The sequence below is a fragment of the Mustela nivalis genome (assembly GCF_964662115.1).
Source record: "Mustela nivalis genome assembly, chromosome: 4".
NCBI lineage: Eukaryota > Metazoa > Chordata > Mammalia > Carnivora > Mustelidae > Mustela > Mustela nivalis.
Window position 1 is genome coordinate 98,877,165 of NC_139023.1, and position 27,380 is coordinate 98,904,544.

A 27,380-nucleotide genomic window follows, 5' to 3' on the forward strand; every position below is an offset into this window, starting at 1 on the left:
ACAAATACCTCAAAAGAGTTCTCTCTTGGCATTTTTACTTCTCTGTTGCTTTCCCACTCTGTGAAAGCCAAAGAAAATTTAAAGGCCACATGTGTGTACAGGAAAATCCTGACCAGAAATAACAAATACTGTGCAACAATGAGAATAATTTTATCTGTAAATGTTTTACTACCACAGTGACAAGATGAGACTCTATTTTTATGGCTCATTCATTCATACACTCACCAAATATCTATTAATACAGCATCATTCTCTTAGGCGCTAGGGCTCAAAGATGAATTAGATTGATTCTCTGTCCTCAACTACTTGGGAAGAGCAGATGGAAGGTGATTTTACAGGGAGAATTGTGCTACAACATAGTAAGTGCTATAATGATGATGGAAGTGGGCAAGGTGGTATTCAAAAATAATGACCAAGTAGTATGGCACTTGCACCAACAAGTTTAAATAGATATCAACCTCAGCTCTGTTGAGAGTTTGAGAACTCTTCTGTGGGGCAGGTCTTTCCCCCTTTAAAAGCCATTGTGTGTGGAGTTTGGGGTCAAGGGGCACTTTAAGGAAGAAGTTGGGAGGTAGGATATTAAAAGGAGAGGTACTTGGTGGGGAACTACATTCAAAACTGGCTAACTGATAACCAGTGTTGTACCAGCTGGGAATCAGCTCTGGATTTGGAGTGTTACAATTCATTTGAAAATGAATGTCCAGATATTTCCATCACTGTTAATCTAGATTGCTGTCTATTTTAAATTCATTGAGTACATTTCTGCAGCTGTCACTAAGCTTTGCTTCAGATGATGTATGTATCACCCTAGGGCAGGTGGGACATGTAAAGACTTTGATGGGACTCTACTCAGCTTGAGGTTCTGGATTTAAATGACTGATAGCATGTGTGGGTTCACCAAAGATATTACTATTACAAAAGAGTAGTTATGTACCACCTTTAATCTGACCATATTGCATTTCATCATTGGTTGCTGAAGTGAAATGAAAAACCTTGCCATAGAGTGAATACTTTAATCTATCGGCATGAAGAAGGTCTTGTCAGTCTTGGCTCAAAAATCTGGGTTTTATGACTAAACTGGAGACCATTTTTAAACAAAAATAAGGGTTATTCAGTACTTACTTTGTATGACTTCTTTTCACTTAATTTTTGGTTATTTCAGTCAATAGAATAGAAGTAAGTAATAAAACTGGGATGAAACTTATTCTTTAAGCACACACATACACATCCAAAAGTGCAAAAAAGGTATTTACCAGCTATTTGGCATTTTGAGGGTTACTGTATCAATATCTTATAGCACAACAAATAAAACAGTAAGTTTCTGTCACGTAGCTATAGAAGACCACTTTCTACACTCTTCAGTAACGTAGAACTTATTGGGTTAGATTATAATTGACTCCATGGAACAAAGACTAGCTATTGATTTATTACAACTTGTGATGTAACTTCTGAACATTTCTTCATGCGGGAGGCAGAGTGTGTAGCAAGATCAAACAACTGTGCTTCATGATTGTGTGTACTCAGGCAGGATGGTTAGGACTCCAAGGGGATTTGTGTGCCTGCATCATGCCCTGGGCACTTCCCCTCCTCAATCCCTGTGGAATTTCTCAGCTGCAGCCATCAGTCCGAGGGGTTAGATGAGCCTGAAAGAAGCAGGCCGCATTGCTTTCATTCATTACTGCTGCCTCCTTCTTGCTATAGTTCTGAAGAGCGAAACAGTTACGGGCTCAGCTGACCTCCCTATCATGGTATGTGATACAACATTGCTATGCCTCTACCTTCTACCTCCTCAAGGCAGGACCTCCACCCCTGTTCCAGAAAAATATGGTGGTGGCTGCTATCATTCTACCCACTTAATGATAAGCCTGCCTATTTGATGTCAAATCAACAGACTTAACTGGCATTCCTGTACTTACTTTGGTGTAACTAGACTCATGAAAACTTTTGTATGGTGTTAAAGAGCAGGTGTGGCCATTAATTAGGAAATGCATTATTTTCATTTGTTTCTTCTAGAAGCATTTCGGTGGAAGGAGCTCTAGTCCAATCTCTTCTTATTACAGATAAGAAGTCTAAGATTCTGCAAAACTTTGTGACCACAAGGCATAGGAAATCTTTAGTTCTCAGTCTACTTATCCCACTGTCTTTTTATTTCTAGGATGATTCAAGTCAATATTCCATTGATCAAAATCCTGAATTAACTCATTGTATGTGAGTGGAAATATTGGAAAGAATTTCATAGGTTTTAAAGGGGAGCAATTGAAAGATAGCAATAACACTTACATGCTTGACCTGTTTTGTTCTTTGTTATCGTATATTCTATAATATCATCATCAAGTTATTAGTCATTTTACTTGGGTGGAACTCTGAAAATTGTGTCTATAAAGCTGACCTTTAATGTTATAGATGTCCAAATTCACAAGCAAGGTTTTCCAAATTTTGGAGCTTGCAACTTTATTGTAAAGGTCTGTGCATCACATCTTGAAAGAAGAAATGCAGACTGCACAGAATCTAATTCATATTAACCTACTAATATTCTGATACTATTTCCAAGGTTGACATCTGACTGTTACACTGATGATAGTAGGACATTTTGTTTAATCTACCTAACAAATATAAACACCTATAAAAACCCACTTTTGGGGGGCACCTGAGTGGCTCAGTGGGTTAAAGCCTCTGCCTTCGGCTCAGGTCATGATCCCAGGGACCTGGGATCGAGCCCCACATCGGGCTCTCTGCTCAGCGGCCTGCTTCCCCCCTCTCTCTGCCTTCCTCTCTGCCTACTTGTGATCTCCGTCTGTTAAATAAATAAATAAAATATTTTAAAATAAATTCAAAAAAGCCTATTTTTTGGTTTATAAGACTCAAATCTGTGAAGCTTTTTTTTTTTTTTAAGATTTATTTATTTATTTATTTGAGAGACGGAGATCACAAGTAGGCAGAGAGGCAGGCAGAGAGGCGGGGGAGGCAGGCTCCCTGCTGAGCAGAGAGCCAGATGTGGGGCTCGATCCCAGGACCCTAGAATCATGACCTGGGCAGAAGGCTTAACCCACTGAGCCACCCAGGCTCCCCTGTGAAACTATCTTTGATGTCCAACCTCTCTTATTTATCACATCAAATTGAGCCTTCATGCTTGATGCTTCTTTTTTTTTTTTAAAGAAAGATTTCATGTAATTATTTGAGAGAAAGAGAGCAATGTGCACATGCAAAAGGTGGGGCAGAGATAGAGAGAGAGGAGAGAGTGAATCTCAAGCAGACTCTGGGCTGAGTGGGGACCCTGATGTGGGGCTTTGTCTCATGACCCTGAGATCATGACTTGAATTGAAATCAAAAGTTGGGTGCTTAGCTAACTGAGCAACCCAGATGCCCCCATGCTTGATTCTTCTTATTGAAATTATTTTTAGTATCTAATTTTTGTCCCACTGCTACTATACTCTTTATTTATTTATGCCTTTGGTTTTTAAGAGACTCCACTTGACTTTGCTAACTGCTGAAAGGTTAGTCCTCCCCAAATACCTTTTTTCTGTCATTATTTCCTAAGGTCTTCTCTGACACTTGAGACCTTCTATAATCTAGACCCACCTTACTTATCTGATCTTATTTTACACAAAAATTCCTATTATAGTGAAGGTGGTTTCGTGGTTGGCTGCACTGGACATAGCTAGCCATGTTTATTCATGCCTATTCTACATCCTGCCTTATCCTCTATTTTTGTCTACATGTTAAGTAAGCTTAGTTTTACCTCTCAGAGAAGATTTTCCCAATTCTCTTCTTTGAGTGTCTGTGATATAACCAATGCCATGTACAGTATAACATTGTATTATATATTGGTTAAAATTGTTCTTTCATTATTTGTGTTTTAGACCTTAAATCTCTAACAGGATCATGAGATCTTTTCTGGAAGAAACCATACATATATACTATTGATAACATACAGAATTCTTGTCTGTCCTTTGACTTAAAATTTTTTTAAAGTCAACAACTTTTTTAGATATGTTCACCTTTATTTCACCATAAAATATTCAGGGAACAATAAAATTCAGTCAGATATCTAGGGAATTTATTTCATTTATAGGAATTCTTTTTTATGCTATTAAAAACTAACTTCAGGGGCGCCTGGGTGGCTCAGTGGGTTAAGCCTCTGCCTTCGGCTCAGGTCGTGATCCCAGGGTCCTGGGATCGAGCCCCGCATCGGGAATCTCTGCTCAGTAGGGAACCTGCTTCCTCCTCTCTCTCTGCCTACCTCTCTGCCTACCTGTGATCTCTGTCAAATAAATAAATAAAATCTTTAAAAAAACAAAACAAAACAAAAAACTAACTTCAAAGCTTACCAGTAAAACTTAAGAACTTCTTTAAAATGATTATGAAATGAAGAGGCTGAATATGAAGAATGATTAATGATGCATGACCTGATTAAGTCATATATATTCATTAATATGCATGTGGAGGGAGTATGGGTAGTGTTGAAATGGATAAAGATCCTAAATTTCTTATTTTTGTTCACACTCAAATGTAGATATGGAGAACCACTAAACAAAAATGTATTCTACTGAACATTTTACACAAAGCCCTTTGTGTAAGAAATTTGTTTTATTGATATTGTACGCTTTTTTTATCCAAGACACAATCTTTTGTATTTTGAAAAAACACATAATGGGCCCACTTGTTGGCACATGAAAAATAAGATTCCTTTTACTAAGGAACATAAAATAGATTTCATGGTACCAGTTCCATTTCTGAGCATCATGGCTCCATCTCTATTTACACAGTTAACATTTCCCTTGAAAGTTTTGCCTCTAATGTTACTTGGTATCATAATAAAATGCCATATTTAAAATCTATTCTATTTTATGTAAAGCTGTTGTGAGAGCAAGTTGCAAAATTAAAATACTCAAATTCTACTTTGAAATTACCCTCTCCCTCATAACCCAAGTTGTAATTCTTGAACTTTCATCCCTGACAGTTAGTTCCAGAGCTCCTGGTCTACTCTATCAGAGGTCTTTCATAAGTCCTTTAAAGTTGATTGGCATTTGTAGTTAGGTCTTAGACATTTTACTTATTGTCCTCTGACACACATCTAAATGTTGGCATGCTTTGAGGTTCTCATCTTGGTTAGAACAAAAGATGTCGGATAAAAAGCCAATATAATTTTGGTGGATTTTTTCCTTATTGCTTAAAACCATAAGAGTGTGTGTCTACCAAAATAAAAGACTTTTTTTTTTTTTTTTTAAGTTTGTATTAGTTTTTATACAACATAGAAAAAAACCCCTCAATTTGCAAAGTTAAAATTGTATTCTTGGATTGGCCCTTCTGCAGTTTCATTGGAAAATGTTTGCTTGCTGTGTGATGGATATAGCAGCATTGAAGTGCCAGAGTTATTGTGAAATCATATGGGGAAACATTTTATTCATAGAAGTCTACTCATAATGTTTTTGTATTCTAGGGAATTTGCCTGTCAGAATGAATATGAGATTTGACTGTAAGGAAACAACTGTGTTTGTTTTGAAGGAGGCAATGAAATTTTGTGGGGGTGGTTAGGAGATTTCAAGTATCTTTTTATTGGGCAAATTGGACTAGATTTTCTGGGAAAGCTCACCTATATTAGCATTTCTATGGAAGGCCAACCATTATCCTAACCTGTACTACATTTTGTTCTCAGTTAGTTTTACAAGATAACTTGACATTTTGTAGAGCACTTTTCATATGCATGACATTTCAAATACATCATATCATGGAGCATATTAGTTTCCTACAAGACAAATAACATCTCTTCCCTAAATCATAGTTTAAAGTAGGAAATGCCATTCCTATTCCTATTGAGGAAACTTAGAATAATGGTAAAAAAAAGAATTGGGTACTTTTACTTCACAGTCATATTAAAATGTTATTAAGCTGGCAGTGATATTGCAAGAAGGCAGAATTTATATTGCACAGAATTAGTTCTTGGGTATGTTGGAAAAAAGACTGGAGAGAAAAATGGACCAAATACATGGCATGGGAGAAAGCATTGTCAATATTATACTGTCTTCTTGAAATTAAATTTAAGTAAGGGGAGGATAAGAATTATGAAAGACTAGGGCTTAGGCATGGACAACTGGGGTTGAGAAATGGATTGGGTTTTCCTTGTGGGAAAACCTCATCTGTTGAGGCAATAAGTACTTCCTTTCATATTTCTGTGGAAATATAGTGGCCAATGGAATCATATGATAAAAATATATAAAATGATTACCTGTGTACTTCTATACTGCTGGTTTTGAGAGAGGCCAGTAAGAATTGAGACCGAAAGAGCAAAGATCTAGTCTCTCTGAGGGTAGATATTATCTACATTTTATAGATGATGAACTGGGTTTTACAAACCTAATCCATCCAAAGTCACACATCTAGTGTGTTGCAGAATAAGGTTCAAACATGTGTCCCTCTGCCTGGTTTCACAAATTGTACTTCACTGGGTTTCTGTTTTGTTTTTTAACCAGAAGAAATACTACAAAACTGTTATTGTTATTTTAGCTTTTTTTTTTTTAACGTCATCCATTTAACTAATATTGACTTATGTCCCAGGTACAGAGAACACAATAGTAAAAAAGGCACCATCCCTCATTTTTAAACACCAATTTTTTTTTATTTGTTTCACTCTCAATACTTACATGTAACAGGCTTGTTAAAACTGGTATGCATGCTCTGGTTAACAATACTGTATTGTACACTTCAAATTCTATAAAGAGGGTAGATCTTACATTAAGTGTTCTTACCATCAATTAAAAAACAAACAAAAAAAATAAAACAACATACATGGTATAAAAGTATGTTAACTGGGCATGTGTGCTAATCACAACCACCTAAATTACCCCATGAGTGTTTTCAGTGGATGAAGAGTGCAGGGTTCCTTTTTAGCTTTCTAAAGTAAGAGTTTAACTTTTGGCAAGTAATTTCTCATGATTATTTTACATTTAGAATGAGAAGCTAAAAATAAACCTATCAACTAGAATTGTAAACAGAGATCTCATGTAATACTCATGTAACAATTCTTTCCAACTTCATTTAAAGCTTCTGTTTTCCTTAATGGCAGCTCTGCGCGTTTGTCTCAGAAAATAGTGTTCCATGTAGGGTGCTTAATAAACAAGAAAGTCTTTAGTTTTGGAATTGACAAGTTAGGAGCCAGAGTATCTGGGTTTAAATCCTTAACCGACCACTTACTAGATTTGTGACAGTTAACCTCTTTATAGCATCACTTTCCACAATTATATGGATATCACTCAACTAGTATAGATAAATGAAACGATGCATGGGTGGTGCTTCATCTGGTGCCAGATGATTGATGAGCACTTCCAAATATTAACCGTCATCGTGATCCCTATCATTACGTCAAAGTACTTGTATTTCCCCCCATGACACTATGGGGCCATCAGGTTGGCTGAGTTGCACAGAGGGACCCTTGCCTTCTCATGCCTGCTTTGGCCGCTTTCATGCACCCTTCTCCTTTCTCCTTGGCACATGCCCTTCCCCCTCCAGTACTCCTATTCCTATTCTGATGTCTTCTTCTTGACTTTTTTGCGTACTATTTTCCATCACTAATTTTCAGGGTTAAACCGGTTCTCTTATGATCGTTTTTCCCATTGCTGACTAACTTTAGCAATGGGCATGCTAAATAATTAATTTAATACCAGCTGAAAGAAATGTGGGCCATTGACATGTGTGTAATGGCATATGTGGTGCTGTTGTATTTAATTCATCCATCAGCTCTTTGGCAAAAGCTTGTGATATTGCAAAGCTATTAATGAAAACAAATTCCGGTTACCATTAGCCCACTCCCCCCCCCCCAATTTTCCATTGTTTCAATCTCTGATATATTAAGAGTTAACATTTTTTATTGACTATATGAAGAACTACATTCAACCATTGATCTTGTTTTTTTTTTCTGTTACTTAAAAAATTCTTTTATCTTTAAAGATCTGTTCACTGCTCTGCATTCCATTAGAAACATGGAATCTAGAGACTCCTTTAGATTTTTCTGCAAGCTTGGGAACTCAACTTTTTTTTCATGTTAATATATTACATTGTGTATGTAATAACCACTCATTATAAAGCATATAATCTTACAAAGAAGCACATCTTTCTTTGTCCCAACCCCTACTCTTTGACATCTTGCAGCCCCCTTCCCTGCAAGTAGAAATAGAAAATGTTGTCAGGACAAATCCCCTGTTGGATCATAGGGTAAAACGTCTAGTACCATAATAATGAAACACTTTATGTGTGGGAGACGAATGATAGAAATAACAACCGTGCCACATCAGACCTCATTAAAGTCAATGAACTGTAACATGGGACTATTTGTAGTCTTGAACAGTTTCTATTGACTGTTGTACTGTATTTATTATCTAAATATTGAAAACAGCAATAAAGACAACTCCTCATTTGCTGGAAACAAAGCCTCAACATAAAGCCCAGAAAAGATTCCATTGCACTTGGTTTGGAAATCCTTTTCTTTAATTGTGAAGTGAAGTTGTTTTCCAGTATGTTCTTGCGAGAGTCCCCAGTTGTCTCATAAATATGGTAATTTTCCCTTCATTATAAAATTTATAATTATCGATTAATTCTTGAGTAAACTTGAAGTGCCTCATTTAAACCAAGCACAAGCTAGAACTGAACTTTCATTGAGATAGCAGGAAAGAAGTTTGGAAGTCAGTTTTGGCCCATTAAATGCCCTCAACAAGGCATGGAAACTCAACCAATTAAAAAAAAAGTGCCAGTGATATAGTAATGTTGAGAATTACATTTACCATGATTCTGATGTAAGTTGCTTATATTTATTTAAAACATTTAAATGGCAATTGTTAAAATTTCCATTTTAACGTGGACAAAAATGTAGAAAGAGATTAAACAAAAGTCTTGTTCTCAATGCATTTCAGGAGAAAATAAAAACATACTTTGCCAGAAGGGCATGCATAGCTGTTTAAAAATTCTAATGGGAAATATATTTTGGAATAAGTACCCCATTTTTTTTCTAAACTAGTTGCTTTAAAACTATTTGGCTACTACCCCAAGGAAGTACAGCATTTTACATTTAATCCAATGCACACATACATATCCGTTCAGTTAACTTTAGGTGTCCTAATGTGTACACTCCTAATGTTTTCACATTTATTATCTGCCTAAGGGAGTCTTTTCTCTTGTTCTTTTTTTAAAATATCTTCCATAAGTAACATTGTTTTATCCTCATTAATTGAACACAATTTCTGTACATATTTTATGTTTCATAAGTTTAACTTGGAACCATTATCAGGAAAATCTTGCTGGTGTAAAAACTAGAAAATATGCAGATTTATGAAAAGAATATTCATAAGATTAAGGATTTGATCTTTTTATTTGATTTTTAAGATTTCCTCAAGGAATTTGATAAAACCTTTCTAATTACTAACCTTAGGAGTCTGGTACATTATAGATATCCCTCTCCTTATTGAGATTATGATATAGCCTGGTTTAGGCTCAAAAGTAAAAATTGAGCCACTCCATTTTTGTTGTTTCTAACTAAAATACCAATGAACTGTTTTTACTAACAAACTGTTAATTTTTATATTTTTTATTACTAGAATAACTTATAAGAATAGAATACCCTAAAACATTTCTTAGTGTGTCTCCTGTGTTTAAAAAAAAAAGAGAGAGAGAAACATACTTTTACAACTTTTCAATTGAACTCATTGCCTTTAAAATAAATAACATATATCTGAATAACACTCTGTAGAGAGTTATGGAGCTTGGCTATTATAAACTTTAATTATTACCTATTATTTATTATGATTAACTTTCTTTTATAAACTGACATTCCATGGAGATTAGAAACTTGAGGAAATTTGAAACAAAAACACACACATAAAAGATATTTAAAACAAACAAGTCTGTATTACATATAGTGCAGTACATGCTGATCTAAATTATCTTGGGAAATAAATCTCCTGAATAAAAAAGTTATTTCTTTTAAAAATTAACACCATATGAAATAATGTTGGCATGATCAAATTGCCCATAGGCAGTATTCCTTTATAAGTTCATTGAGTGCTAAGTCCTATGCCAGTTGCTAGACACACAAGGATGAACAAGGGAATTTGTACCCCCAAGAGCTTCCAGTCTGGTGGGAGAGTAGAACAAGTAATAATAGTACATCTGCCTAAGTAGCTATGTTATAAAAAGAAGAAGCAGGCCATTGAGAAAATGAAGCAGTTTGGAAAGTTGGCGCTGGTTGTGTCCAGTCTTGCAAACTACGGAGGTATGAGATCAGAAGTGAGAAGTGGCTTGCTGAGTCAGAGAGCACTAAGCTTGGAATCAGGAAACTGGTGTCTGCCGTGTGGGACCCTCAGCAGGTTGTTTTCACCTCTCTTGGCTTCAATCTTACATTTGCAGAAATATGAATCATTGAGGTAGAAGCTTGTTTAATCTGGTGAGCTTTTACTGCAAATGGTTGCAATTCAGTATGGCATTGAACTGCTCATATAGTCAGGTATAAAGCACTATGAAGCTCTGTGGGCTACGTGACCTCTTAGGTATGCTGTACTATAGACATTTTATGAGAAATACCTTTTAGCTAATATTGTACTTCTACCAAGCATTTGCTGTTTAAGTCTTTTACTTCTAATTGTGGAATGAAAGGCTTTGGTCTATGTTGAAAGAATTTCAGGCATTAAGCAAGCAAGCAGGTGGGGGGAATTTGGAGAAGGCTCTGAAATTAATCTGTGCCTACTTGTAAGGTTAATCTAGAATGAATGAAGGTAAACCTGTTTTAGGAAGGCTGTCTCTTCTGTGCCCAGACAGGTTCCTCCCTCTTGAGAGCCATCTGCAGCTGTTGGAGACCTTTTCCTGAGATTGGGTGTAGGGGATTGACATCCTAGGCTTGCACACATTTCTCCTGTAGGCCCTCTACACCAGCACACATGGGCACACAGGACTTCAACATCTGCTTCCTGCTTCCTACTTGTCCTTTCCCTCCCTGGCTACCAGCTCAGTCTCCTGCTCTTTCCCTTGCCTTATCATTTCTGTTTTTCTGCCTCCAGATCTCTGGATGAGAGTGTTTAATTTTTGGAATAGTTACTGTTATTTGTGGCATTTTTATATCATTTCTCTTACTCTTAAAGAGTTTCTTTGCCTCTGGAGATGAAACCACTGACTTAAAAAATTTAGCTTTTAATTAGGAGGTGTCAAATTGTTTAATTTTAATTTGAGGACTTACTACTTTACTTCTATTGATGAATATGACAGTAATATATCTTGGAAATAGTTTATAAGCTTCAAGAAATTCATGAGAAATGAAGGAAACAGTCACTTACCTATGTAAATAGTACTTTATGGTTTTCATCCTCACAATAATCATATAAAAGGGGGTGGTTTTAGTATTATTTACCAGATCTTTAAATAGAGTAAAATCAAAGAGGTTAATTGGAAGTTAGCTCAATTTACTCATAGTGAAAACCTTGAAGTCTCTTAACTTTGCATTCCATGTTCTTTCTTTATACTAACTTGCCCCTTTGAATATTTTAATTGGAAGGTAACATTAATTTCTCTCAATCTTATTCACACACACACTCAACTTTTCTTATTAAATACTCAAATACATTTGAGTATTGAGTATCAAATACTATTGATTAAATATAACAAGGTAATATAAATAATGCGGAAAGAAGGAGCTAATCTTTAGTGAACTCCTATTTTGTGTTGTTATATATGTTCATTACCTTTTTCATGGAAATTCATTCAGGAACTCAAATGACCCATGTCAGTAGTGATCATTAGGTCATTCTCATAATAAGATATCACGTTTCTCCCTATTCTGAGGTTTTAGATAATCTAAGCATGATCACTCAGGAGATGAATCTTCCCTTTGTTTCTTTTTTAAAAATCCACTTCCCTGAAATAGAACTGACATGTAAAAACCATACATATTTAATCTATCAACTCAACAAATTTCACGATAAATATACATCTGTGGGACCATCACCATGATCAAGGCCCTAGACATATCCATTATCTCCCAAAGTTTCACTCCACCCTCTATTACTACTATTTTGTGTCTAGCATAAGATCTAGCTTCTTAGGAAATTTTACATATATGGTACACTGGTGTTAGCTATGGGCACTGTGCTGCATGGTAGATCTCCAGAACTTATCTTCCATAACAGTAACTACGTACCCTTTGACCATCATGTTCCCATTTCCCTCTCCTGTCAGACCCTGGCAATAACCATTGTACTCTCTGCTTCTGTGAGTTTGACTGCTTTAGACTGGACATATAAATGCGATCACACAGTATTTGTCTTTCTATATCTGGATTATTTCACTTAGTATAATGCCTTTCAGGTCTATCCATATTATTGCAAATGGCAAGAATTTTCTTCTTTTTAAAGGCTGAATAATATTCCATTGCATGTATATGTCATATTTGCTTTAACCATTCAGCTGTTGATGGACATTTGGGTTTTTTCCATATCTTTGTTATTGTGAGTAGTGCTGTGATAAACATAGGAGTACAGGTATTTCTTTTTGAGATTCTGACTTCAATTTCTTTGGATAAACACCCAAAAGTGAGATTGCTGGATTGTAGGTTAGTCTCAGCTTTAATTTTGTGAGGAATCTCTATACTATTTTCCTTTGTGGTTGCACCAATTTACCTTCCCACCAACAGTACACAAGGTGTTAGGTGATGATATATCATTGTAGTTTTGATTTTCATTCCTCTCATGGTTCAATGATGTTGAAAACATTGTCATATACCTTTTGGCCATTTGTAGGTTATCTTTGGAGAAATATCTACATAGGTTCTTTGCCCATTTTTAATTCCAATGGTATCTTCTTTTGCTTTTAAATTGTAGGAATGCCTTATATTTGGGGGGTATTAACCCCTTACCAGTTATATTGTTTGCCAATATTTTCTCACATTCCACAGACTGAGTTTGTATTCTGTTGATCATTTCCTTTGCTGTGCAAAAACTTTTTAGTTTAGTTTAAATCCACTTGTTTATTTTTTGCTTTTGTTTCTTGTGCTTTTGACGTCATAACAAAAAAATCATTGCCAAGACCAATATCAAGGAGCCTTTCACTATGTTTTCTTCTAAGAGATTATAGTTTCTGTTCTCATGTTTAAATCTGTGATCCATTATGATTTGATTTCTTTCTTTTGTTTCTATCTACATTCTTTCTTTTTTTTTTTAAGATTTTATTTATTTATTTGAGAGAGAGAGTACACGAGAGAGCACAAGCATGGGAAAGAGCAGAGGGAGAATCAAACTCTCACCCAAGCAGGGAGCTCAGGAGCTCGATGTAGGACTTAATTCCAGGACTTTGGGATCATGACCAGAGCTGAAGGCAGATGCTCAACCAACTGAGCCACCCAGGAACCCTATCCACATTATCTCCCCCCACCCCCAAGAGAGACAGCCAGAAATGTGTGTTGAAATACAAAAACAGGAGGTAAAAATGAAACAAAACAAAACACCAGCCCATTATGAGTTCTGAACCTTTTCTCAAACACTTCCTATTTAATTGTAAATGTTTATAGGTGGTAAAATATTTTACAAGGAAAAGTAAAATCCTAGTAAAAAAATCTCTTCTCTGAGTACTCAGAAAGGTTATGTTTAAGCTCACCATGACATACTAGTAGGGGTGGGAAAGAATGAATAGATTCAAGTAATAGGAGTAGAATTGACCAGTTTGGGGTAATTTATCTGCTAAACCGGATAAGGGTATTCCAGACATATGCCATAACCACATATATATATATATGAAGGCCCATATGTAAGCATGTTTACTTCTTGGCAAATATCTCACCTTAGAAAAGTCTTGTGACAGCTGGGTATGCCATTAGTAAGGTGTAGAGTGCTCCAGCCATATTAGTTTGGGACCAAAAGAATTGGCTTGGCTTAACACACCTTACTATGATGTGATTTGATGACCCAGATGTGTCTCAAGTTGGGTTTGTTGACACAGGTCTTTAAAGCATCATCATCATGGCTAATTTTTTTCAATGCCTATCTCAGGCTGACGGTTTGCATTGTCTTTCAAGCAACAACTCTGTAACATGAAGAGCACCGAGTGTCATGAATTTTCTTATTATAGAGAGCAATCTGGTTTTATAGCCTCCCTCCACTTTCCATAACTCATTCTTCATTTCATGAATTCTCTGCTTGTAAACTTTCACTTCCTCTGTTGCTGATAGCTTCCCATTCATATTCTCGAACCAGTTTCTTTTGCAGACTCATGGCTTTTGCTGATAGAATTCACTGAAAATTTCTGCTGCAAGGATCTGGCCAAATTCAGTGACTAAGAGTCAGGTTTTAACTTCTCTATTTGTTCTTAGAGTTCATGCCTGGCCAACACTTCATCACTCAGTTTGGAATGGAAGCAGTCACTATCTTTCTCCACTATTATTAACATCAGTTTTGTCTGGGCAACATTTATCATTTGTCTTTTCTGATTTTTCATTTTCTCACTCTAGTGCTCTGCCAGCTATCTATTGTTAAATTCATCCCATCCAATCATTTTTGTTTAAAAATGACTTTTCCCTTAAATTCACAAGCAATATCAAATTGTCTTAGAGGCACAATAGACTTTTTCAGAATTTCTATTTATTCCCTTTTAAGCAAGATCTGTATCTATGTGTTTCTGAGAGTTTTACATAATTTATTACTTCACTAAGCCTAATATAATAAGCCTAATATAATATAATAAGACTCACTTCAGTCTTATGTTTCTTACAGTAACTGAAACATCCTCTTCTCAAATCTAGTATTTTTTTGGTAAACCTCATTGAGTTTATATTCTTACTTTATCACAACTTAGTTGAGCTTCATTTTCTCTCTCACATATTATGAAATTCTTTGTAAAACCTTTGACTTTCAATAGGTATGTTTTGCCAATTATCTTTTCCATTTTCTTAAATTTTATTCTTTCTCAATTCTCAGTATAACCGATGTATTTCCCTCAGCATTTGGTATATGTATTTTTAAGATTTATCTATTCATGTTAGAGAGAGAAAAAGGAGTGCACACAAATGGTGGGGAGAGGCAGAGGAAGAGGGTGAGAAGAAATCTTTAAGCAGACTCCCTGCAGAGTGCAGAGTCCAGTGTGGGGTTCGATCTCAAGTCCCTGAGATCATGATCTGAGCTGAAATCAAGAGTCAGATGCTCAACTGACTGAGCCACCCAGGCACCGCTGGTTTATTTCTTTAAGGCTCCGATTGAATATTTAAGACATATGTGTTCAGAAATATTCTTTGTTTCTTAATATCTTCAAAAGATATCATTGCTTTTTTAAAATCACTTTTTCATAATTTAATATATTTTATTTTTTTTTAAAGATTTTATTTATTTATTTGATAGACAGATATCACAAATAGGCAGAGAGGCAGGCAGAGAGAGAGTGGGAAGCAGGCTCCCCGCTGAGCAGAGAGCCCCACGCGGGGCTCGATCCCAGCACCCTGGGATCATGACCCGAGCCAAAGGCAGAGGCTTTAACCCACTGAGCCACCCAGGCACCCCTCATAATTTAATATATTTTAAATTATTTTTATACTTTATTTCAAACTAGTTTTAAACATGAATGCAATTTATTTTTATTGATAAATTCTACGGTTTAAAAAACATTCTTGAGGGGAAAATGAGAAACTACTTTCAATAAGCAAATAATAATTACAGATTTCTGAAATTTGTTATGAAAATCATGACTAGGCTCTTCTGACATATTTTATGACTAGGCTCTTCTGACATATTTCAGTCAATCTAAGTACCTTCCACTGTAATTTTCCCTCTGGTAGTTATTAACATTTTCTCATTATTATCTCTTAAACAAGGACATCTCTATCATTTCTTCTGGGTTCTCTTATTGATATAAGTAAAATTTTGTTCCTTGACAAAAATAGGTAGGTAGATAGGTAATTAGACAGAAATAGAAATAGATAGATAAGGTCTTAGTCTTTTTGGACTACTATAATAAAAACCACAGACTGGGTGATTTATAAATAGCAGAAATGTATTTCTCATAGTTCTGGAGGCTGAGAAGTCGAAAATGAAGGTGGTAGCATTGTCACCTTCTGGTGAGAGCCCTCTTCCTGGTTCATAGTTAGTGTCTTCTCACTCTATCCGCCCAGAGTGGAAAGGGTCAGGGAATCCTTGTGGGGTCTGTTTTATAAGGTACTAATTCCATTCATGAGGGTCCCAGCATCATGAATTAATTGCCTTCTCAAAGCCCCACCTCCTACTACCATCATTGCTGAGGGTTAGAATTTCAACATATGCGTTTTGGGAGCATACAAACATTCAGAGCAGAGTAGTTACATAGAGAGAGAAAGAGAGAGATCAGTATCAGATTTGTCTCTTGGCTGCATTTTGCATTTTTTACATCAATTTGTTCTTCAACCATATCCAGGCTAGAATTTGAATATTTTGTTATATTTATTTCTTTTTATTTCAATGTCTATTTTGCTTTTTATTATCTTCCAGGTTTCTAAAAGTTTCTTTCAAATACATTTTTAAAAAAGATTTTATTAATTAATTTGAAAGAGAAATCAGAAGTAGGCAGAGAGGCAGGTGGAGGAGGGAGAAGGCTCCCTGCTGAGCAGAGAGCCTGATGCGGGGCTCCATCCCAGGACCCTGAGATCATGACCTGAGCCCAAGACAGAGGCTTAACACACTGAGCCACCCAGGTGCCCCTCAAATACATTTTTTTAAAAAATTTATCTTTTAAATCCCTTACTCTTCAATAGATGTTACTTCTTCATTTATCTCTTTAAGTATAATTAACATACCAAATTTTGTCTGATTTTTTTAAATGATTTTATTTATTTGTTCATTTGATAGAGAATGTGTGTGCATGCATGCAGGGTGAGGGCCAAAGGGAGAGGGAGAGGGAAAGAATCCTAAGCAGGCATGTTGACAGTGGAGCTCACAACTTAGGGCTCAATCCCATGACCCTGAGATCATGACCTGAGCCCAGATCAGGAGTCAGACATTTAATGAACTGAGCCACCCAAGTGCTCCTGTCAGATGGTTTCTAAAAATTAATTTTAGCTGGAAATAATTCATGATCCTATTATTGAGTATTGCCTGTCATAGCCTTAGATTTCTTCATTTGTTTTGGAACTTTTTTGTGTACCCATTATGAGTAGGAGGCATTTTCTTTCTTTTGCTGTAGTTTTCTCACTATGAATGCCTTTATTTTCTCTGTACTCACTCTTTTTTACCCAGTTCTTTTATGTTTTTTTTTTTTGCCTGACATCCTCAGCCTTCTAGACAAGGTTGGTCCTAAACTAGCATTTCTGGACTTTTGTCGCAGATTTATGTTGTAGATGTCATAGAGTTAGGCACCCAAACAGCAGATGCTTACTTTATTTTCTGATTGAGAGATTATGTCTGTATTCTTCAGCCATTAAGCCAGAGACTTGGTTTTCGTTGTTGTTGGTTTTTTTTGTTTGTTTGTTTTTCAGCTTGTTTTTAGCATTTCTAAGCCACTGATTCTGATTAGAGAACTTTTGTGTATTCATTCTCCAGAAATAGTACCTGTGGCCATCATTCCTCTGTCTAGAACTAGGTTCTAGAACTAGGTTCATGGCTTTATCCCTGCTTTCCACTTTGCATTTCTGTTCCATTTCTAGCCTGTGGACACATCCATTTCTTTTTTGAATACTAATTATTCTATTACATCTTACACATCCCATCCATCTTTTTTTTTTATTTTTATTTATTTATTTATTTATTTTTTAAAGATTTTATTTATTTATTTGTCAGAGAGAGAGTGAGCGAGAGCGAGCACAGGCAGACAGAGTGGAAGGCAGAGTCAGAGGGAGAAGCAGGCTCCCCACGGAGCAAGGAGCCTGATGTGGGACTCGATCCCAGGATGCTGGGATCATGACCTGAGCCGAAGGTAGCTGCTTAACCCACTGAGCCACCCAGGCGTCCCACATCCCATCCATCTTATACATAACCCATATCAACTCCTATGCAGACCACAGACATCATTAAGAATATAGTGTTTACTAACTGCTTAGCTTAAGTGATTTTGTATAGAAAAGCAAATCTGATTCCTAATCCTAAGGACCTTGTAAATATCAGAATATGTCAATATATTTTTGTGCATGTATATTTGAGTGTATGTGTAAATAAATATATTTTTCATACCTATTAGGGTCCTACTAAGTTTATTTGCCTATTTATGTGATTCTCCTTCTATTCTTAGTTTGGCCAAGTTAATCCTGGATAGTATCCAAGAAATTTTACTCTATGCAAAAGGAAAGGAAGAAAGAAAGAAAGAAAGGAGAAAGAAAGTAGTTTCTCTTATTCCAGAATACAGAGAGAAATCTGAAATTCTGAATAACAGTTTTTGACTCTGCTGCAAAAATTCTTCTCCTAAAATTTTCAACCAATTTTATTATTTGATTGTTTTTAACCTCTTACAAAACACAGATGGCCAGACTAACTCTATGTAAAAGCTTGAGGGGAAACTAACTGGCCCACTGATGTTTCTGTTCTCATGACAGTGTTTCCATGTGGAAGTTGGTAGCTCAGAATCCCGTTGAAAGCTGACTGGATGCTAAGGCCTGTGCTGCTTCTCTCTTAAACTTTCTAGAGTTTGGAAGTCATCAGTCCAACTTAGCAGGTCGTTCTTTAAAACCAGGAGAGTCTGTATTTTCCTTGGCCTCTTTCTTCCAGCAAATATTATAAGATCTTAATTCTCATTGTGGGCTAATTATTCTTTTCTATTTGCCTGAACCATAATTCAGTGGGAACTAGTCCTACTCAAGGAAATGAAGGCAGAAATTATATAATTGAGAGTAATGGCTTGAAAGCCATGAATGTCTAGAATCTTGTGTTAAGTCTGATGCATACTAGCTAGGTGGTCTTTATAGGCAATTCACTGGGGGAAAAAAAAAGAAGTTTTTTCCTCCACTTTCAAAGTGAGTCATCGTAAAGATTAAATATTTACTGACTGACAATAATGAGCTAGCTCCTTAGAAAAATGAGGCCTATAGCTAGTACCTAAATACTTTCCAATTAAGAATATGATTTTAACTCCACTGGTTCTCAATTAGAGAAATTTCACTATATGAAAATTCATATGTAATAAAATGGAAATATTATAAGGATTATTTCCTTTATGAATATATACTTTTAATTAACTGTGAACTAAATATTTTTAAAGGAATCGTGATGGACCTGACTGAAGAGAAACTATTGTCATTTGTGCTCAGTGCTTTTAATTATTAATATACTACAACCTTTAGAAAAAAATTTTTCGTAAGAAACATGAAATCTCTACAGTACCAATTTGTAATTAAAGTCTTTCTTTATTGATGTTATCCAGACAGGATGAATGAAAGTTCTGAATGTTTATCATTCTTAAGTAATGCTAGATGATTAGACATCTGGCGTAGGTTTTATAATTAAATGAGGCTTAAGAGTTATGCTGATAGGATAATGCTGGCCTTTACAAATATCTGGTCCCTTTCTTGAGGTTGTCAGTTAAAAACAGTGATAAATTGTAGAAAATACTTACTAGCCATTTTTGAACAAGAAACAAAATATTAAAACCATGTTAAAAAATATATTCTTTATATTTTAGGCCCTCCAGGGAAACGAGGTAAGAGGGGCCGAAGAGGAGAATCTGGTAAGTCTCTCTTTCAGCTGCTCCTTGTCATTAATGTTTCAGTTAGATTCCTGCATCTGTTCCTCCTAATTAATTATTATATTGTCTTTCTAGAGGTTGTGCATAAGCTTGTGTATTTAAATCTCCTCTGCTAGACCTAGAATTTTTTTCATCTTCTTCTTTCCATCAAACTGTAGGTAAAAGTTTGGAAAATATTGTTAATTTCTTAATGTTTGATAACAACTGGGACCCAATTTTGGGTTACTTTCTGCATCACGTGAAGTTGGGCCTTTCTGCTACAGTCGATGGTTTCTAGCTGCACACAGTGTGGCCACACGCCCACGCTTCCGTCTCCATAGAGAGCAAATGCAGGATCTTTATGAAAACATCTGCTTTGGGACACATAGGCACATGTCTTGGAAAGCTTTATTGTTATTTTATCCAACTGGTACAATTTTGTTATGCTTTTACTCTCATTCATTTCAAAATTTGGAATTTTTATTCCTCTTGTATAACCCTAGAATTTTCGTGATGACAGCAGCCTCAGTAATCAATCCAGCATTTTCATTTTGTAGTTGAGGAAATGGAGGCCCTGGAGCAGTAAGGTGATTCGTCCAAGGCCGTGCAATAGTTTATGAGCAAAATTTGAAATGGGACCAATTGCCCTGGTGCCCATTTCAGTTGAGTTTTTGCTTTCAGGCCAAATCGCTGTATGTATCTTCCTCTTACCTTGCAAGGAAGAACTGATGGCCTGATAAGATTTCACATGATCATTTTTGGCATTTTAGACTTTATAAAACAAGCAAGACAGTAAGTATACACTCTTTTGGGTATTTGGTTTAAAAAAAATTTTTTTTTTGAATCTTTTTCTTCACTTTAAAGGTAATTTAAGGTTTGATTCTAGTGTGCTAAGAGATACCATCTTCCACTATTTTTAGTAATTATTTATCAATGTTAAAAACAAGCAATTTCTAAGTGTTAAAATAGCAGAAATACTAACCTACCCAAAAAAGCAACAGATTGATTTGCTGTGGGTTGTTGTGTGTTTTTTGTTTTTTATTTTTTAATTTTTGTTTTTTTCTTGGTCTCATTTCCTTTTTCAGAAAAGAAAACTAAAGATGTCAAAGTAAAAGGGATTTATGAAAATTCAGTAATTTAAGCAGTATAGCTGCTTAATTCCTTTTAAGTGTTCTTAAAAGTTATCTTTAAACCTCATTTATTCTAAATAATTGGATGCTGGTATAGGGATCCCTTTCACAATACAAAGTATTGTGTTAGAAGATGGTTTATAAATGTGTTTTAAGGAAAGAAGTAATGAAATATTAGTGGAACAAAATAATCAGTGAATTGATTTTTGTAAAAGGAAATAAAAAGGATTGGGGAGAAAGGTAAACATTTTGTACTGATGTGAAGTTTTATAGAAAAATTAAAAAGTCAGTTCCTAACTTATTGACTACTAAAAACTTGTGTTTTAATTGAATATACAGCATGGTAATGTTGAAATTTTCTTAGACATTGCCTGTGTTTAGATGAAGATGTACAGTTTCAAAGAAACAAATATTAGAGTTTAGTGCTTTATATATTGACAATGCTACTGAATGAAAAAATATTCTTAGAACAAATCATGGGTAAATTTCTCATTTAACCACTTTATCACTCTCAGGAAAGTTATATATCAATTCTCTCTAACTTGGCTATCATAAATAACCAAAGATCCTACTGATTCATATTTTATCTAAATTTTTAGGTATAAGTAGGACGTCTTAAGATGAACCTCTCAGTAATTTATAGACAGGTCTCAGGGAATCTGAACATTCATTGAAATTTCATGTAAAATTTGAAATTCAGATAGATGTAAATACACTTTTCTGATGTGGTATCAAAGTTGTCCATGACCTAATAAAAAGATTAAGAGTCACTGAATTCTAAGTGACTTCTCATCTTGTATTTTGCTGATGATTATGACAATGTTTTCATCTTGTGTTTAATCTTAATATTTTGTATCTTCACTAATTCCTCTTCCTCTTTCTCTTATTCTCTCCAACCCACCCCCCACCCCACAGGTCCTCCTGTAAGTATATTTGCTGCATTTGGGCTTTTGTACATTAATTGGGATCAAGTACATTAAAACCTTGTTATGACATCAAAATATAGTCTATATTTCAATTAGAAAAATGTTACTGACCTTTGAAGAGTATTTAGTGTAGAGAAATTATTTTTTTTTTAATTTTATTTATTTATTTGACAGAGAGAGAGATCAAGATCACAAGTAGGCAGAGAGGCAGGCAAAGTGAGAGAGGGAAGCAGGCTCCCCACTGAGCAGGGAGCCCGATGTGGGGCTAGATCCCAGGACCTGAGATCATGACCTGAGCTGAAGGCAGAGGCTTAACCCACTGAGCCACCCAGATGCCCTGGGAAATTATTTTTTAAGTAAAGTATTTTGCATATGTTCACGTGCAAAACATGTTTATTAAAATATTATTTTTAATATGATCACAAACTAGTTAGTCTCCTGGGAATTTTGGAATAACTTATGAAGCTCCTGATATTAAATACTTTTCCTGGAATTCTGAGGTTTCTCTTGAAGCAAATCCCCATGCTATTTCGCACTTCTTTTTTCATCTGTTTAAACTTGTATCTGAAATATTTGCATTTGCCAGTTCACCAAATGTAGATGGCAACATGATCATGGAAATGATACCTCCCGTGGGCTTGGTCTGGTACTCCCTCCTTAGGCAACACTCCCTTTGAAGTCTGTTGGAGTTTGCCTGCTTAAGAACATGAGATGGAGTCCTTGGAGGGTTGCACTTTCTTTTTTCTTTCCTTGAGTAGGTCAGAGCTCTAGCATTCCAGCCTGCTTTGCACTCACAGGAACAGATTATCTTGTCAGCTTTGAGCTAGATGTGTTTTTGAGTAATAATATCCTGGATATCTGTTGTCTGACCCCAGTGTTTGCATTGTCCACTGTACGTTTACAGTAGCAATGATCATTGGCCTTGAGATATTTGCTCATCCCGAATAGCCAGTTTGCTCCAGGGTTCAAAGACTCCACATTGGCAACATATCTAACAGGCCAGCATGGTCTGGGGAGAGGGGCTTAGCGTATACTCGTTTACTTTATTCAGAGGAAGCATTGGCTTCCAAATATCTTTTGCAGTCTTCCTGCCAGGTTCAAGGTTGGAACATAAATCATGTTAGAAGTGACTTTGCTTCTGTAACTGACTTTCAGCTCCTGCTTAATGCTAGGCAGATGGCATGGCCCAGGTCTAGGAGCCTTAGTCTTTGGCTTCCTATGTAAGCCTTTGTCTTTAAAACTAGAAACAAACCATTACTACCAAGAGGAAACTCTGGAGATTACAGCCAGAATATAGTGTTCAAGGCTTTTTTTGTTGGATGAAAGTATTAGACATACCAAGAGGTAGTTAAATCTTGCTTCTGCCATACAGTGACATTCTGGGTTCTAGTATTTCCTTTTTGGCCCTTCAAAAGTTTTCAGCCGCCATACAGCCCCTCCCTTCTTGGGACTATCTAATAGTCCAGGTTCTCCACTAAAGATTTAATTGTTCTTTCTTATTATATAGAAAAAAAAAATCAAACTAATATGTTTAGGCGTACCTGGGAGATACCGTGGGTTCAGTTCAAGACTCCTGAAATAAAGAGATAAACAGAATAAAATGAGTCAAATGAAGTTTTTGGCTTCCTAGTGCACATAAAAGTTAACGTTTACACTGTACTATAGTCTCTTCAGTATGTAATAGCATTATGTCCAAAACAAAAACAAGGTACCTGCCTTAATTAAAAAATACTTTCTTGCTAAGAATGCTAACCATCATCTGTGATTTCAGTGAGTCAAAATAACTAATCATAGATCACCATAACAAATATAATAATAATTTAAAAGTTTGAAATATTGTGAGAATTGCCAAAATGTGACACGCAGACAAAAAGTGAGGAAATGCTATTAGACAAATGGTTTCTGTGGACTTATTTGATGCAGGATTGCTACAAACCTTCAATTTATAATACAAAAAAAACCCTAAAATCCTGTGAAGCCCGATAATGCAAAATGTAATACACATTTCTGTATATGGCAAGTAATATTCTAGGCACTCCACACACATACTTTCATTTTATCTCACATAAATTTTGGTATTACCATTCCCAATGCTCAGTGAAGGCAAGACTCACAGAAGTTAATTACCAATGATTGCACCTTTAGAGAGGGTTTACAATTAGATGTGTCTGGTTTTAAAACCTTTCCACTTACCACATTATCCCTATCCCTTATAAAATATGAGTATGTTACAACATGGATCGCTGTCAGACAAGTTTGTCAGGCTATGGTCAAATCATATTCCTTGAAATAAGTAATTATATGTATTAAAAACATATTCAAGAAATGTAAAGGTGTTGCTCTAGAAAATGAGCATTCAGACTGTCCCATCTTGATGGCATTTTGAAGAAGGTATACTGTGTTTCAAAACTGCATGAAGTCCAAGAAATAAGGTATAATTATGAGTTTTAATAATAGTTGAGTTTATAATTTATAATTTTCATAATTCAATAAATAAATTAATAATTTGATAATAAATGAGTTAATAATACTGACTAAAAGATAATTGATGTCATGTTTAAAAAGATGAAAAACAATTGATTGCAAAAAAGAGAAAAAGTATCTATTGATCATGCTGTCTTTACTAATAGAATGGAGTCTTCTAGTACTTGGGACCCCATATCTTGGGAACACTTATGGGTGAAATGACTTATAATGAAATCCTTTGAGCCTTTAATTTCTAAACACTTATGATTTTCAAGAAGGATGTGCTTTATCAAATTTTACTTTAGAGTTATAAAATATTTCCATTATATTTCTCACATCTGAATAAAAATAAATGAACAGTGACATCATTATGGTTAAATAGGTTTACCAATGATATATTTATTGAGGTGTTAATTGTAATATTGACAATTGTAATTTGAAGTGACCATACTCATCCTAGTTTTAGCATCACTTAATTGTATGTGTATTTTTTCTCGTTGCATTTCTTTTTCATGAACTGAAATCTGAAAATTTCTGTATTTTTATTTTTAGAGTAATTTTTCCCCTAGTTTTGCATTTAAAAAATATATTTAACTGTCTTCACAAATAAGAAATTGGATGAAATATCAAAGCTTATGCTGCCATTTTAATGGCAATTGCCCTTGCTTCCATCCTTTAAATTCAGTGTATAGCACAAGGTGGTCTGAGAATTTCGATAGTCTTGCTTTTGGTGAGGAATCCATGGCACAGAGCCTGTGCCAGACCCCTTGGCAAAAGTAGATTCCTCGAGCTCCTTCTAGCTATGAGCTTTTGTGGTCCCATGGTTTCACATGTACAGAAAGATTATGAAGTGTAACCTCATGTCTTGTTGTGTATTTTCTTGTCGTTCATGTTCATTTATTGTGAAATGTGCTCAGTAGGTACAAAACCGCATTCGCACACTTAGGAAACATACAAATAAAAGATTGATTAGCCTGAAGGACAGTATCAGATCTCCTGCCACTAATAGTCACCTTTTTCATTGCCTTTCTGAAGTAATATCCTGAAGTAGAATTAAAAAAAAAAAAAAAGCATAATGATAGAATTTAATTTAGTAACTTTCCATTTATACCTTCATTTGATATATTTTGGAAAGCTTAGGTATTGTTACACTAGAATTATGTCTGGCCAAAGTGAGTATTCTCTGTCAGTTTCTATGTCTTGCATATTGAGATCATTTATAATTTAAACCTTGAAATACAACTTGATTTTGATCCCACATATCAATTTACTCTTTAGGAAGAAGCTATTCAGCTTAAAACTCAGTTACCCTCTTTGACAAAAAGATATCACTATCATAAGAGTCTCTATTATAGAAGGCTCCAGTGGAGTACTCTCATGTAATTTGCTTTTACATGGATATCAGGGACTTTTTTCTATTTTCTTTTTCATAAGGGTAACATGTATTCAAACATTGTTCAGAACGAATCCATGAAAGTGGTTTGACTGCCTAGCTTGAGTATCATGAATATATTTGCTAGAATGATTGGCCTGACCATTGTGTTACCTGATTGCACACAGCATGAATTGTACCTTCTATTTTGGATGTCTTAAAAATACATTCATGTTTCAATAAGAAGCAAACAGTAAGATGAAAATTCACAAAGTGACTTCAGAGTTTTCAAATGTAGCAGATTTTGCACTATTTTGGACCATTTTTCGAGTCAGTGGAGGATGTGGTTTCTCTGTCCTTTTGTCCCCAAAGGAAGTGCTATTCTAATATTCATAAGTAGCAGATTCAATCGAGTCCTATAAGTGTAGCCAGGAAAGAGTCAGGAGACCTGTTTTAACTGGCTCTTTATTTGTATCAGTCTATCAAGCTGTATAATTGTGCTTGACTGACAGAGATATGATGTTATTGTTGGTAGCGTAGAACCCTCTGAGGTGTGAAATACGAGGCTCTTGTGCAGCCTATTTTGTCCCATCTACCTTCAGCAATTGTCAACTCCATTTGAAGCCCAGAATCTTGTTGACAGATGAATGAAGCAGACTTAGCCAAGTTAAGCTTACAATGCTATTTCTGCCAATATGGTAGATGAATTAGGAAAAGAAATCTCTGAGGAAATTTTAGATGAAAAACTCTGATATCTTTACTTCATATTGAAAAAGCAATATGACTTTTAAGTCAATAGTAAATCTTTTCCAGATACACTAATAATTGCAGTTTGTGGTAAACTTCCATCAACATGTCACTTTACAGACCAATTCTCATACCAGCCTCCTATGTAGAGATTTATTATATCCATTTTACAGACTGAGAAACTGAGTGTTGGGCTGGTTAAGTAATTTTGCTCAAGCACTCACATTTAGCAGGAAGCTGAACCAAAGTTTGAACCCATGTCATCTCTATCTCTCTTAAGCCCATTTCTCCCATTCCCATATCTCTATAAGATGTTTTTCAGGCAAGTAAGGTTTAAGGTTTACCCCTTTCTTTGCAAATATCTTCTTTGTTGTGTCTTATCCTACCCTCTGTTATTTACAGTTCCTATTAAGTTTTCTTAGTTACCTATAGATCTCCCATCTTCCATATGCTCTTTTATACAGCCGGTTACTCAAGACAAGCTTATAAATTATCTCATTCACATCTAATGAGTGATGATAAGAGCTTTTCCTCTGAGTCAAGAAAATTAAATATAAAATTGTCTTAGAATATTTCAGTAAATGTTCCTTTAATTTCTTCTTTGTTATATTCCTGTTTAATTATTAGCATATTTTAATTTCTATTCAGGCTCAAAGAGTATGGTTTTGGGTGTATAGTGGCTTATTTTTTCTATAATAACGGGCATTATTGTTGATAGAGCAAACCATTTATCTTAGAGGAAGCAGAATCACGATAATACACTAGGATGGCTAGATAAAATTCAGATATAGTCACCATAACAAACCAAAGAAACAGACAAAACAAGCCTGGAGAATTAGTTTGTATCTAAGGCTGTTTGGGGACAGGGCTATAATAGAATGACCATAGGCTGTCACAGATGGGTAGTTCATTTTGGGACACTGAACACAGGTTTGTCTCTTGGAACAAATGGTAGAAAAAGTGGATATAACTATAATTCTTACATAGAATAGATTCCCTAGTGTCTTTTTACGTTTTCTGTTTTGAGTGATTCAAGCTGCCATTTTTGAAGACGGAAATGTGTTTAGTGGCAATTTATTTCAATGCTCCTTCTCATATTGTTTATGT

General features: G+C 35.3%; 1 protein-coding gene across 1 annotated transcript in view; it reads left to right on the forward strand.

Moving 5' to 3' along the window:
• The window catches only part of COL25A1 (collagen type XXV alpha 1 chain), a 464,458-nt gene that overhangs the window by 230,008 nt on the left and 207,070 nt on the right, over positions 1-27,380 (forward strand). Inside the window, exons 3-4 of the mRNA XM_082728561.1 lie at positions 19,591-19,635; positions 21,678-21,685. Of these exons, the coding sequence (XP_082584687.1) occupies positions 19,591-19,635; positions 21,678-21,685 (53 nt within the window). The remainder of the gene's footprint in view (positions 1-19,590; positions 19,636-21,677; positions 21,686-27,380) is intronic.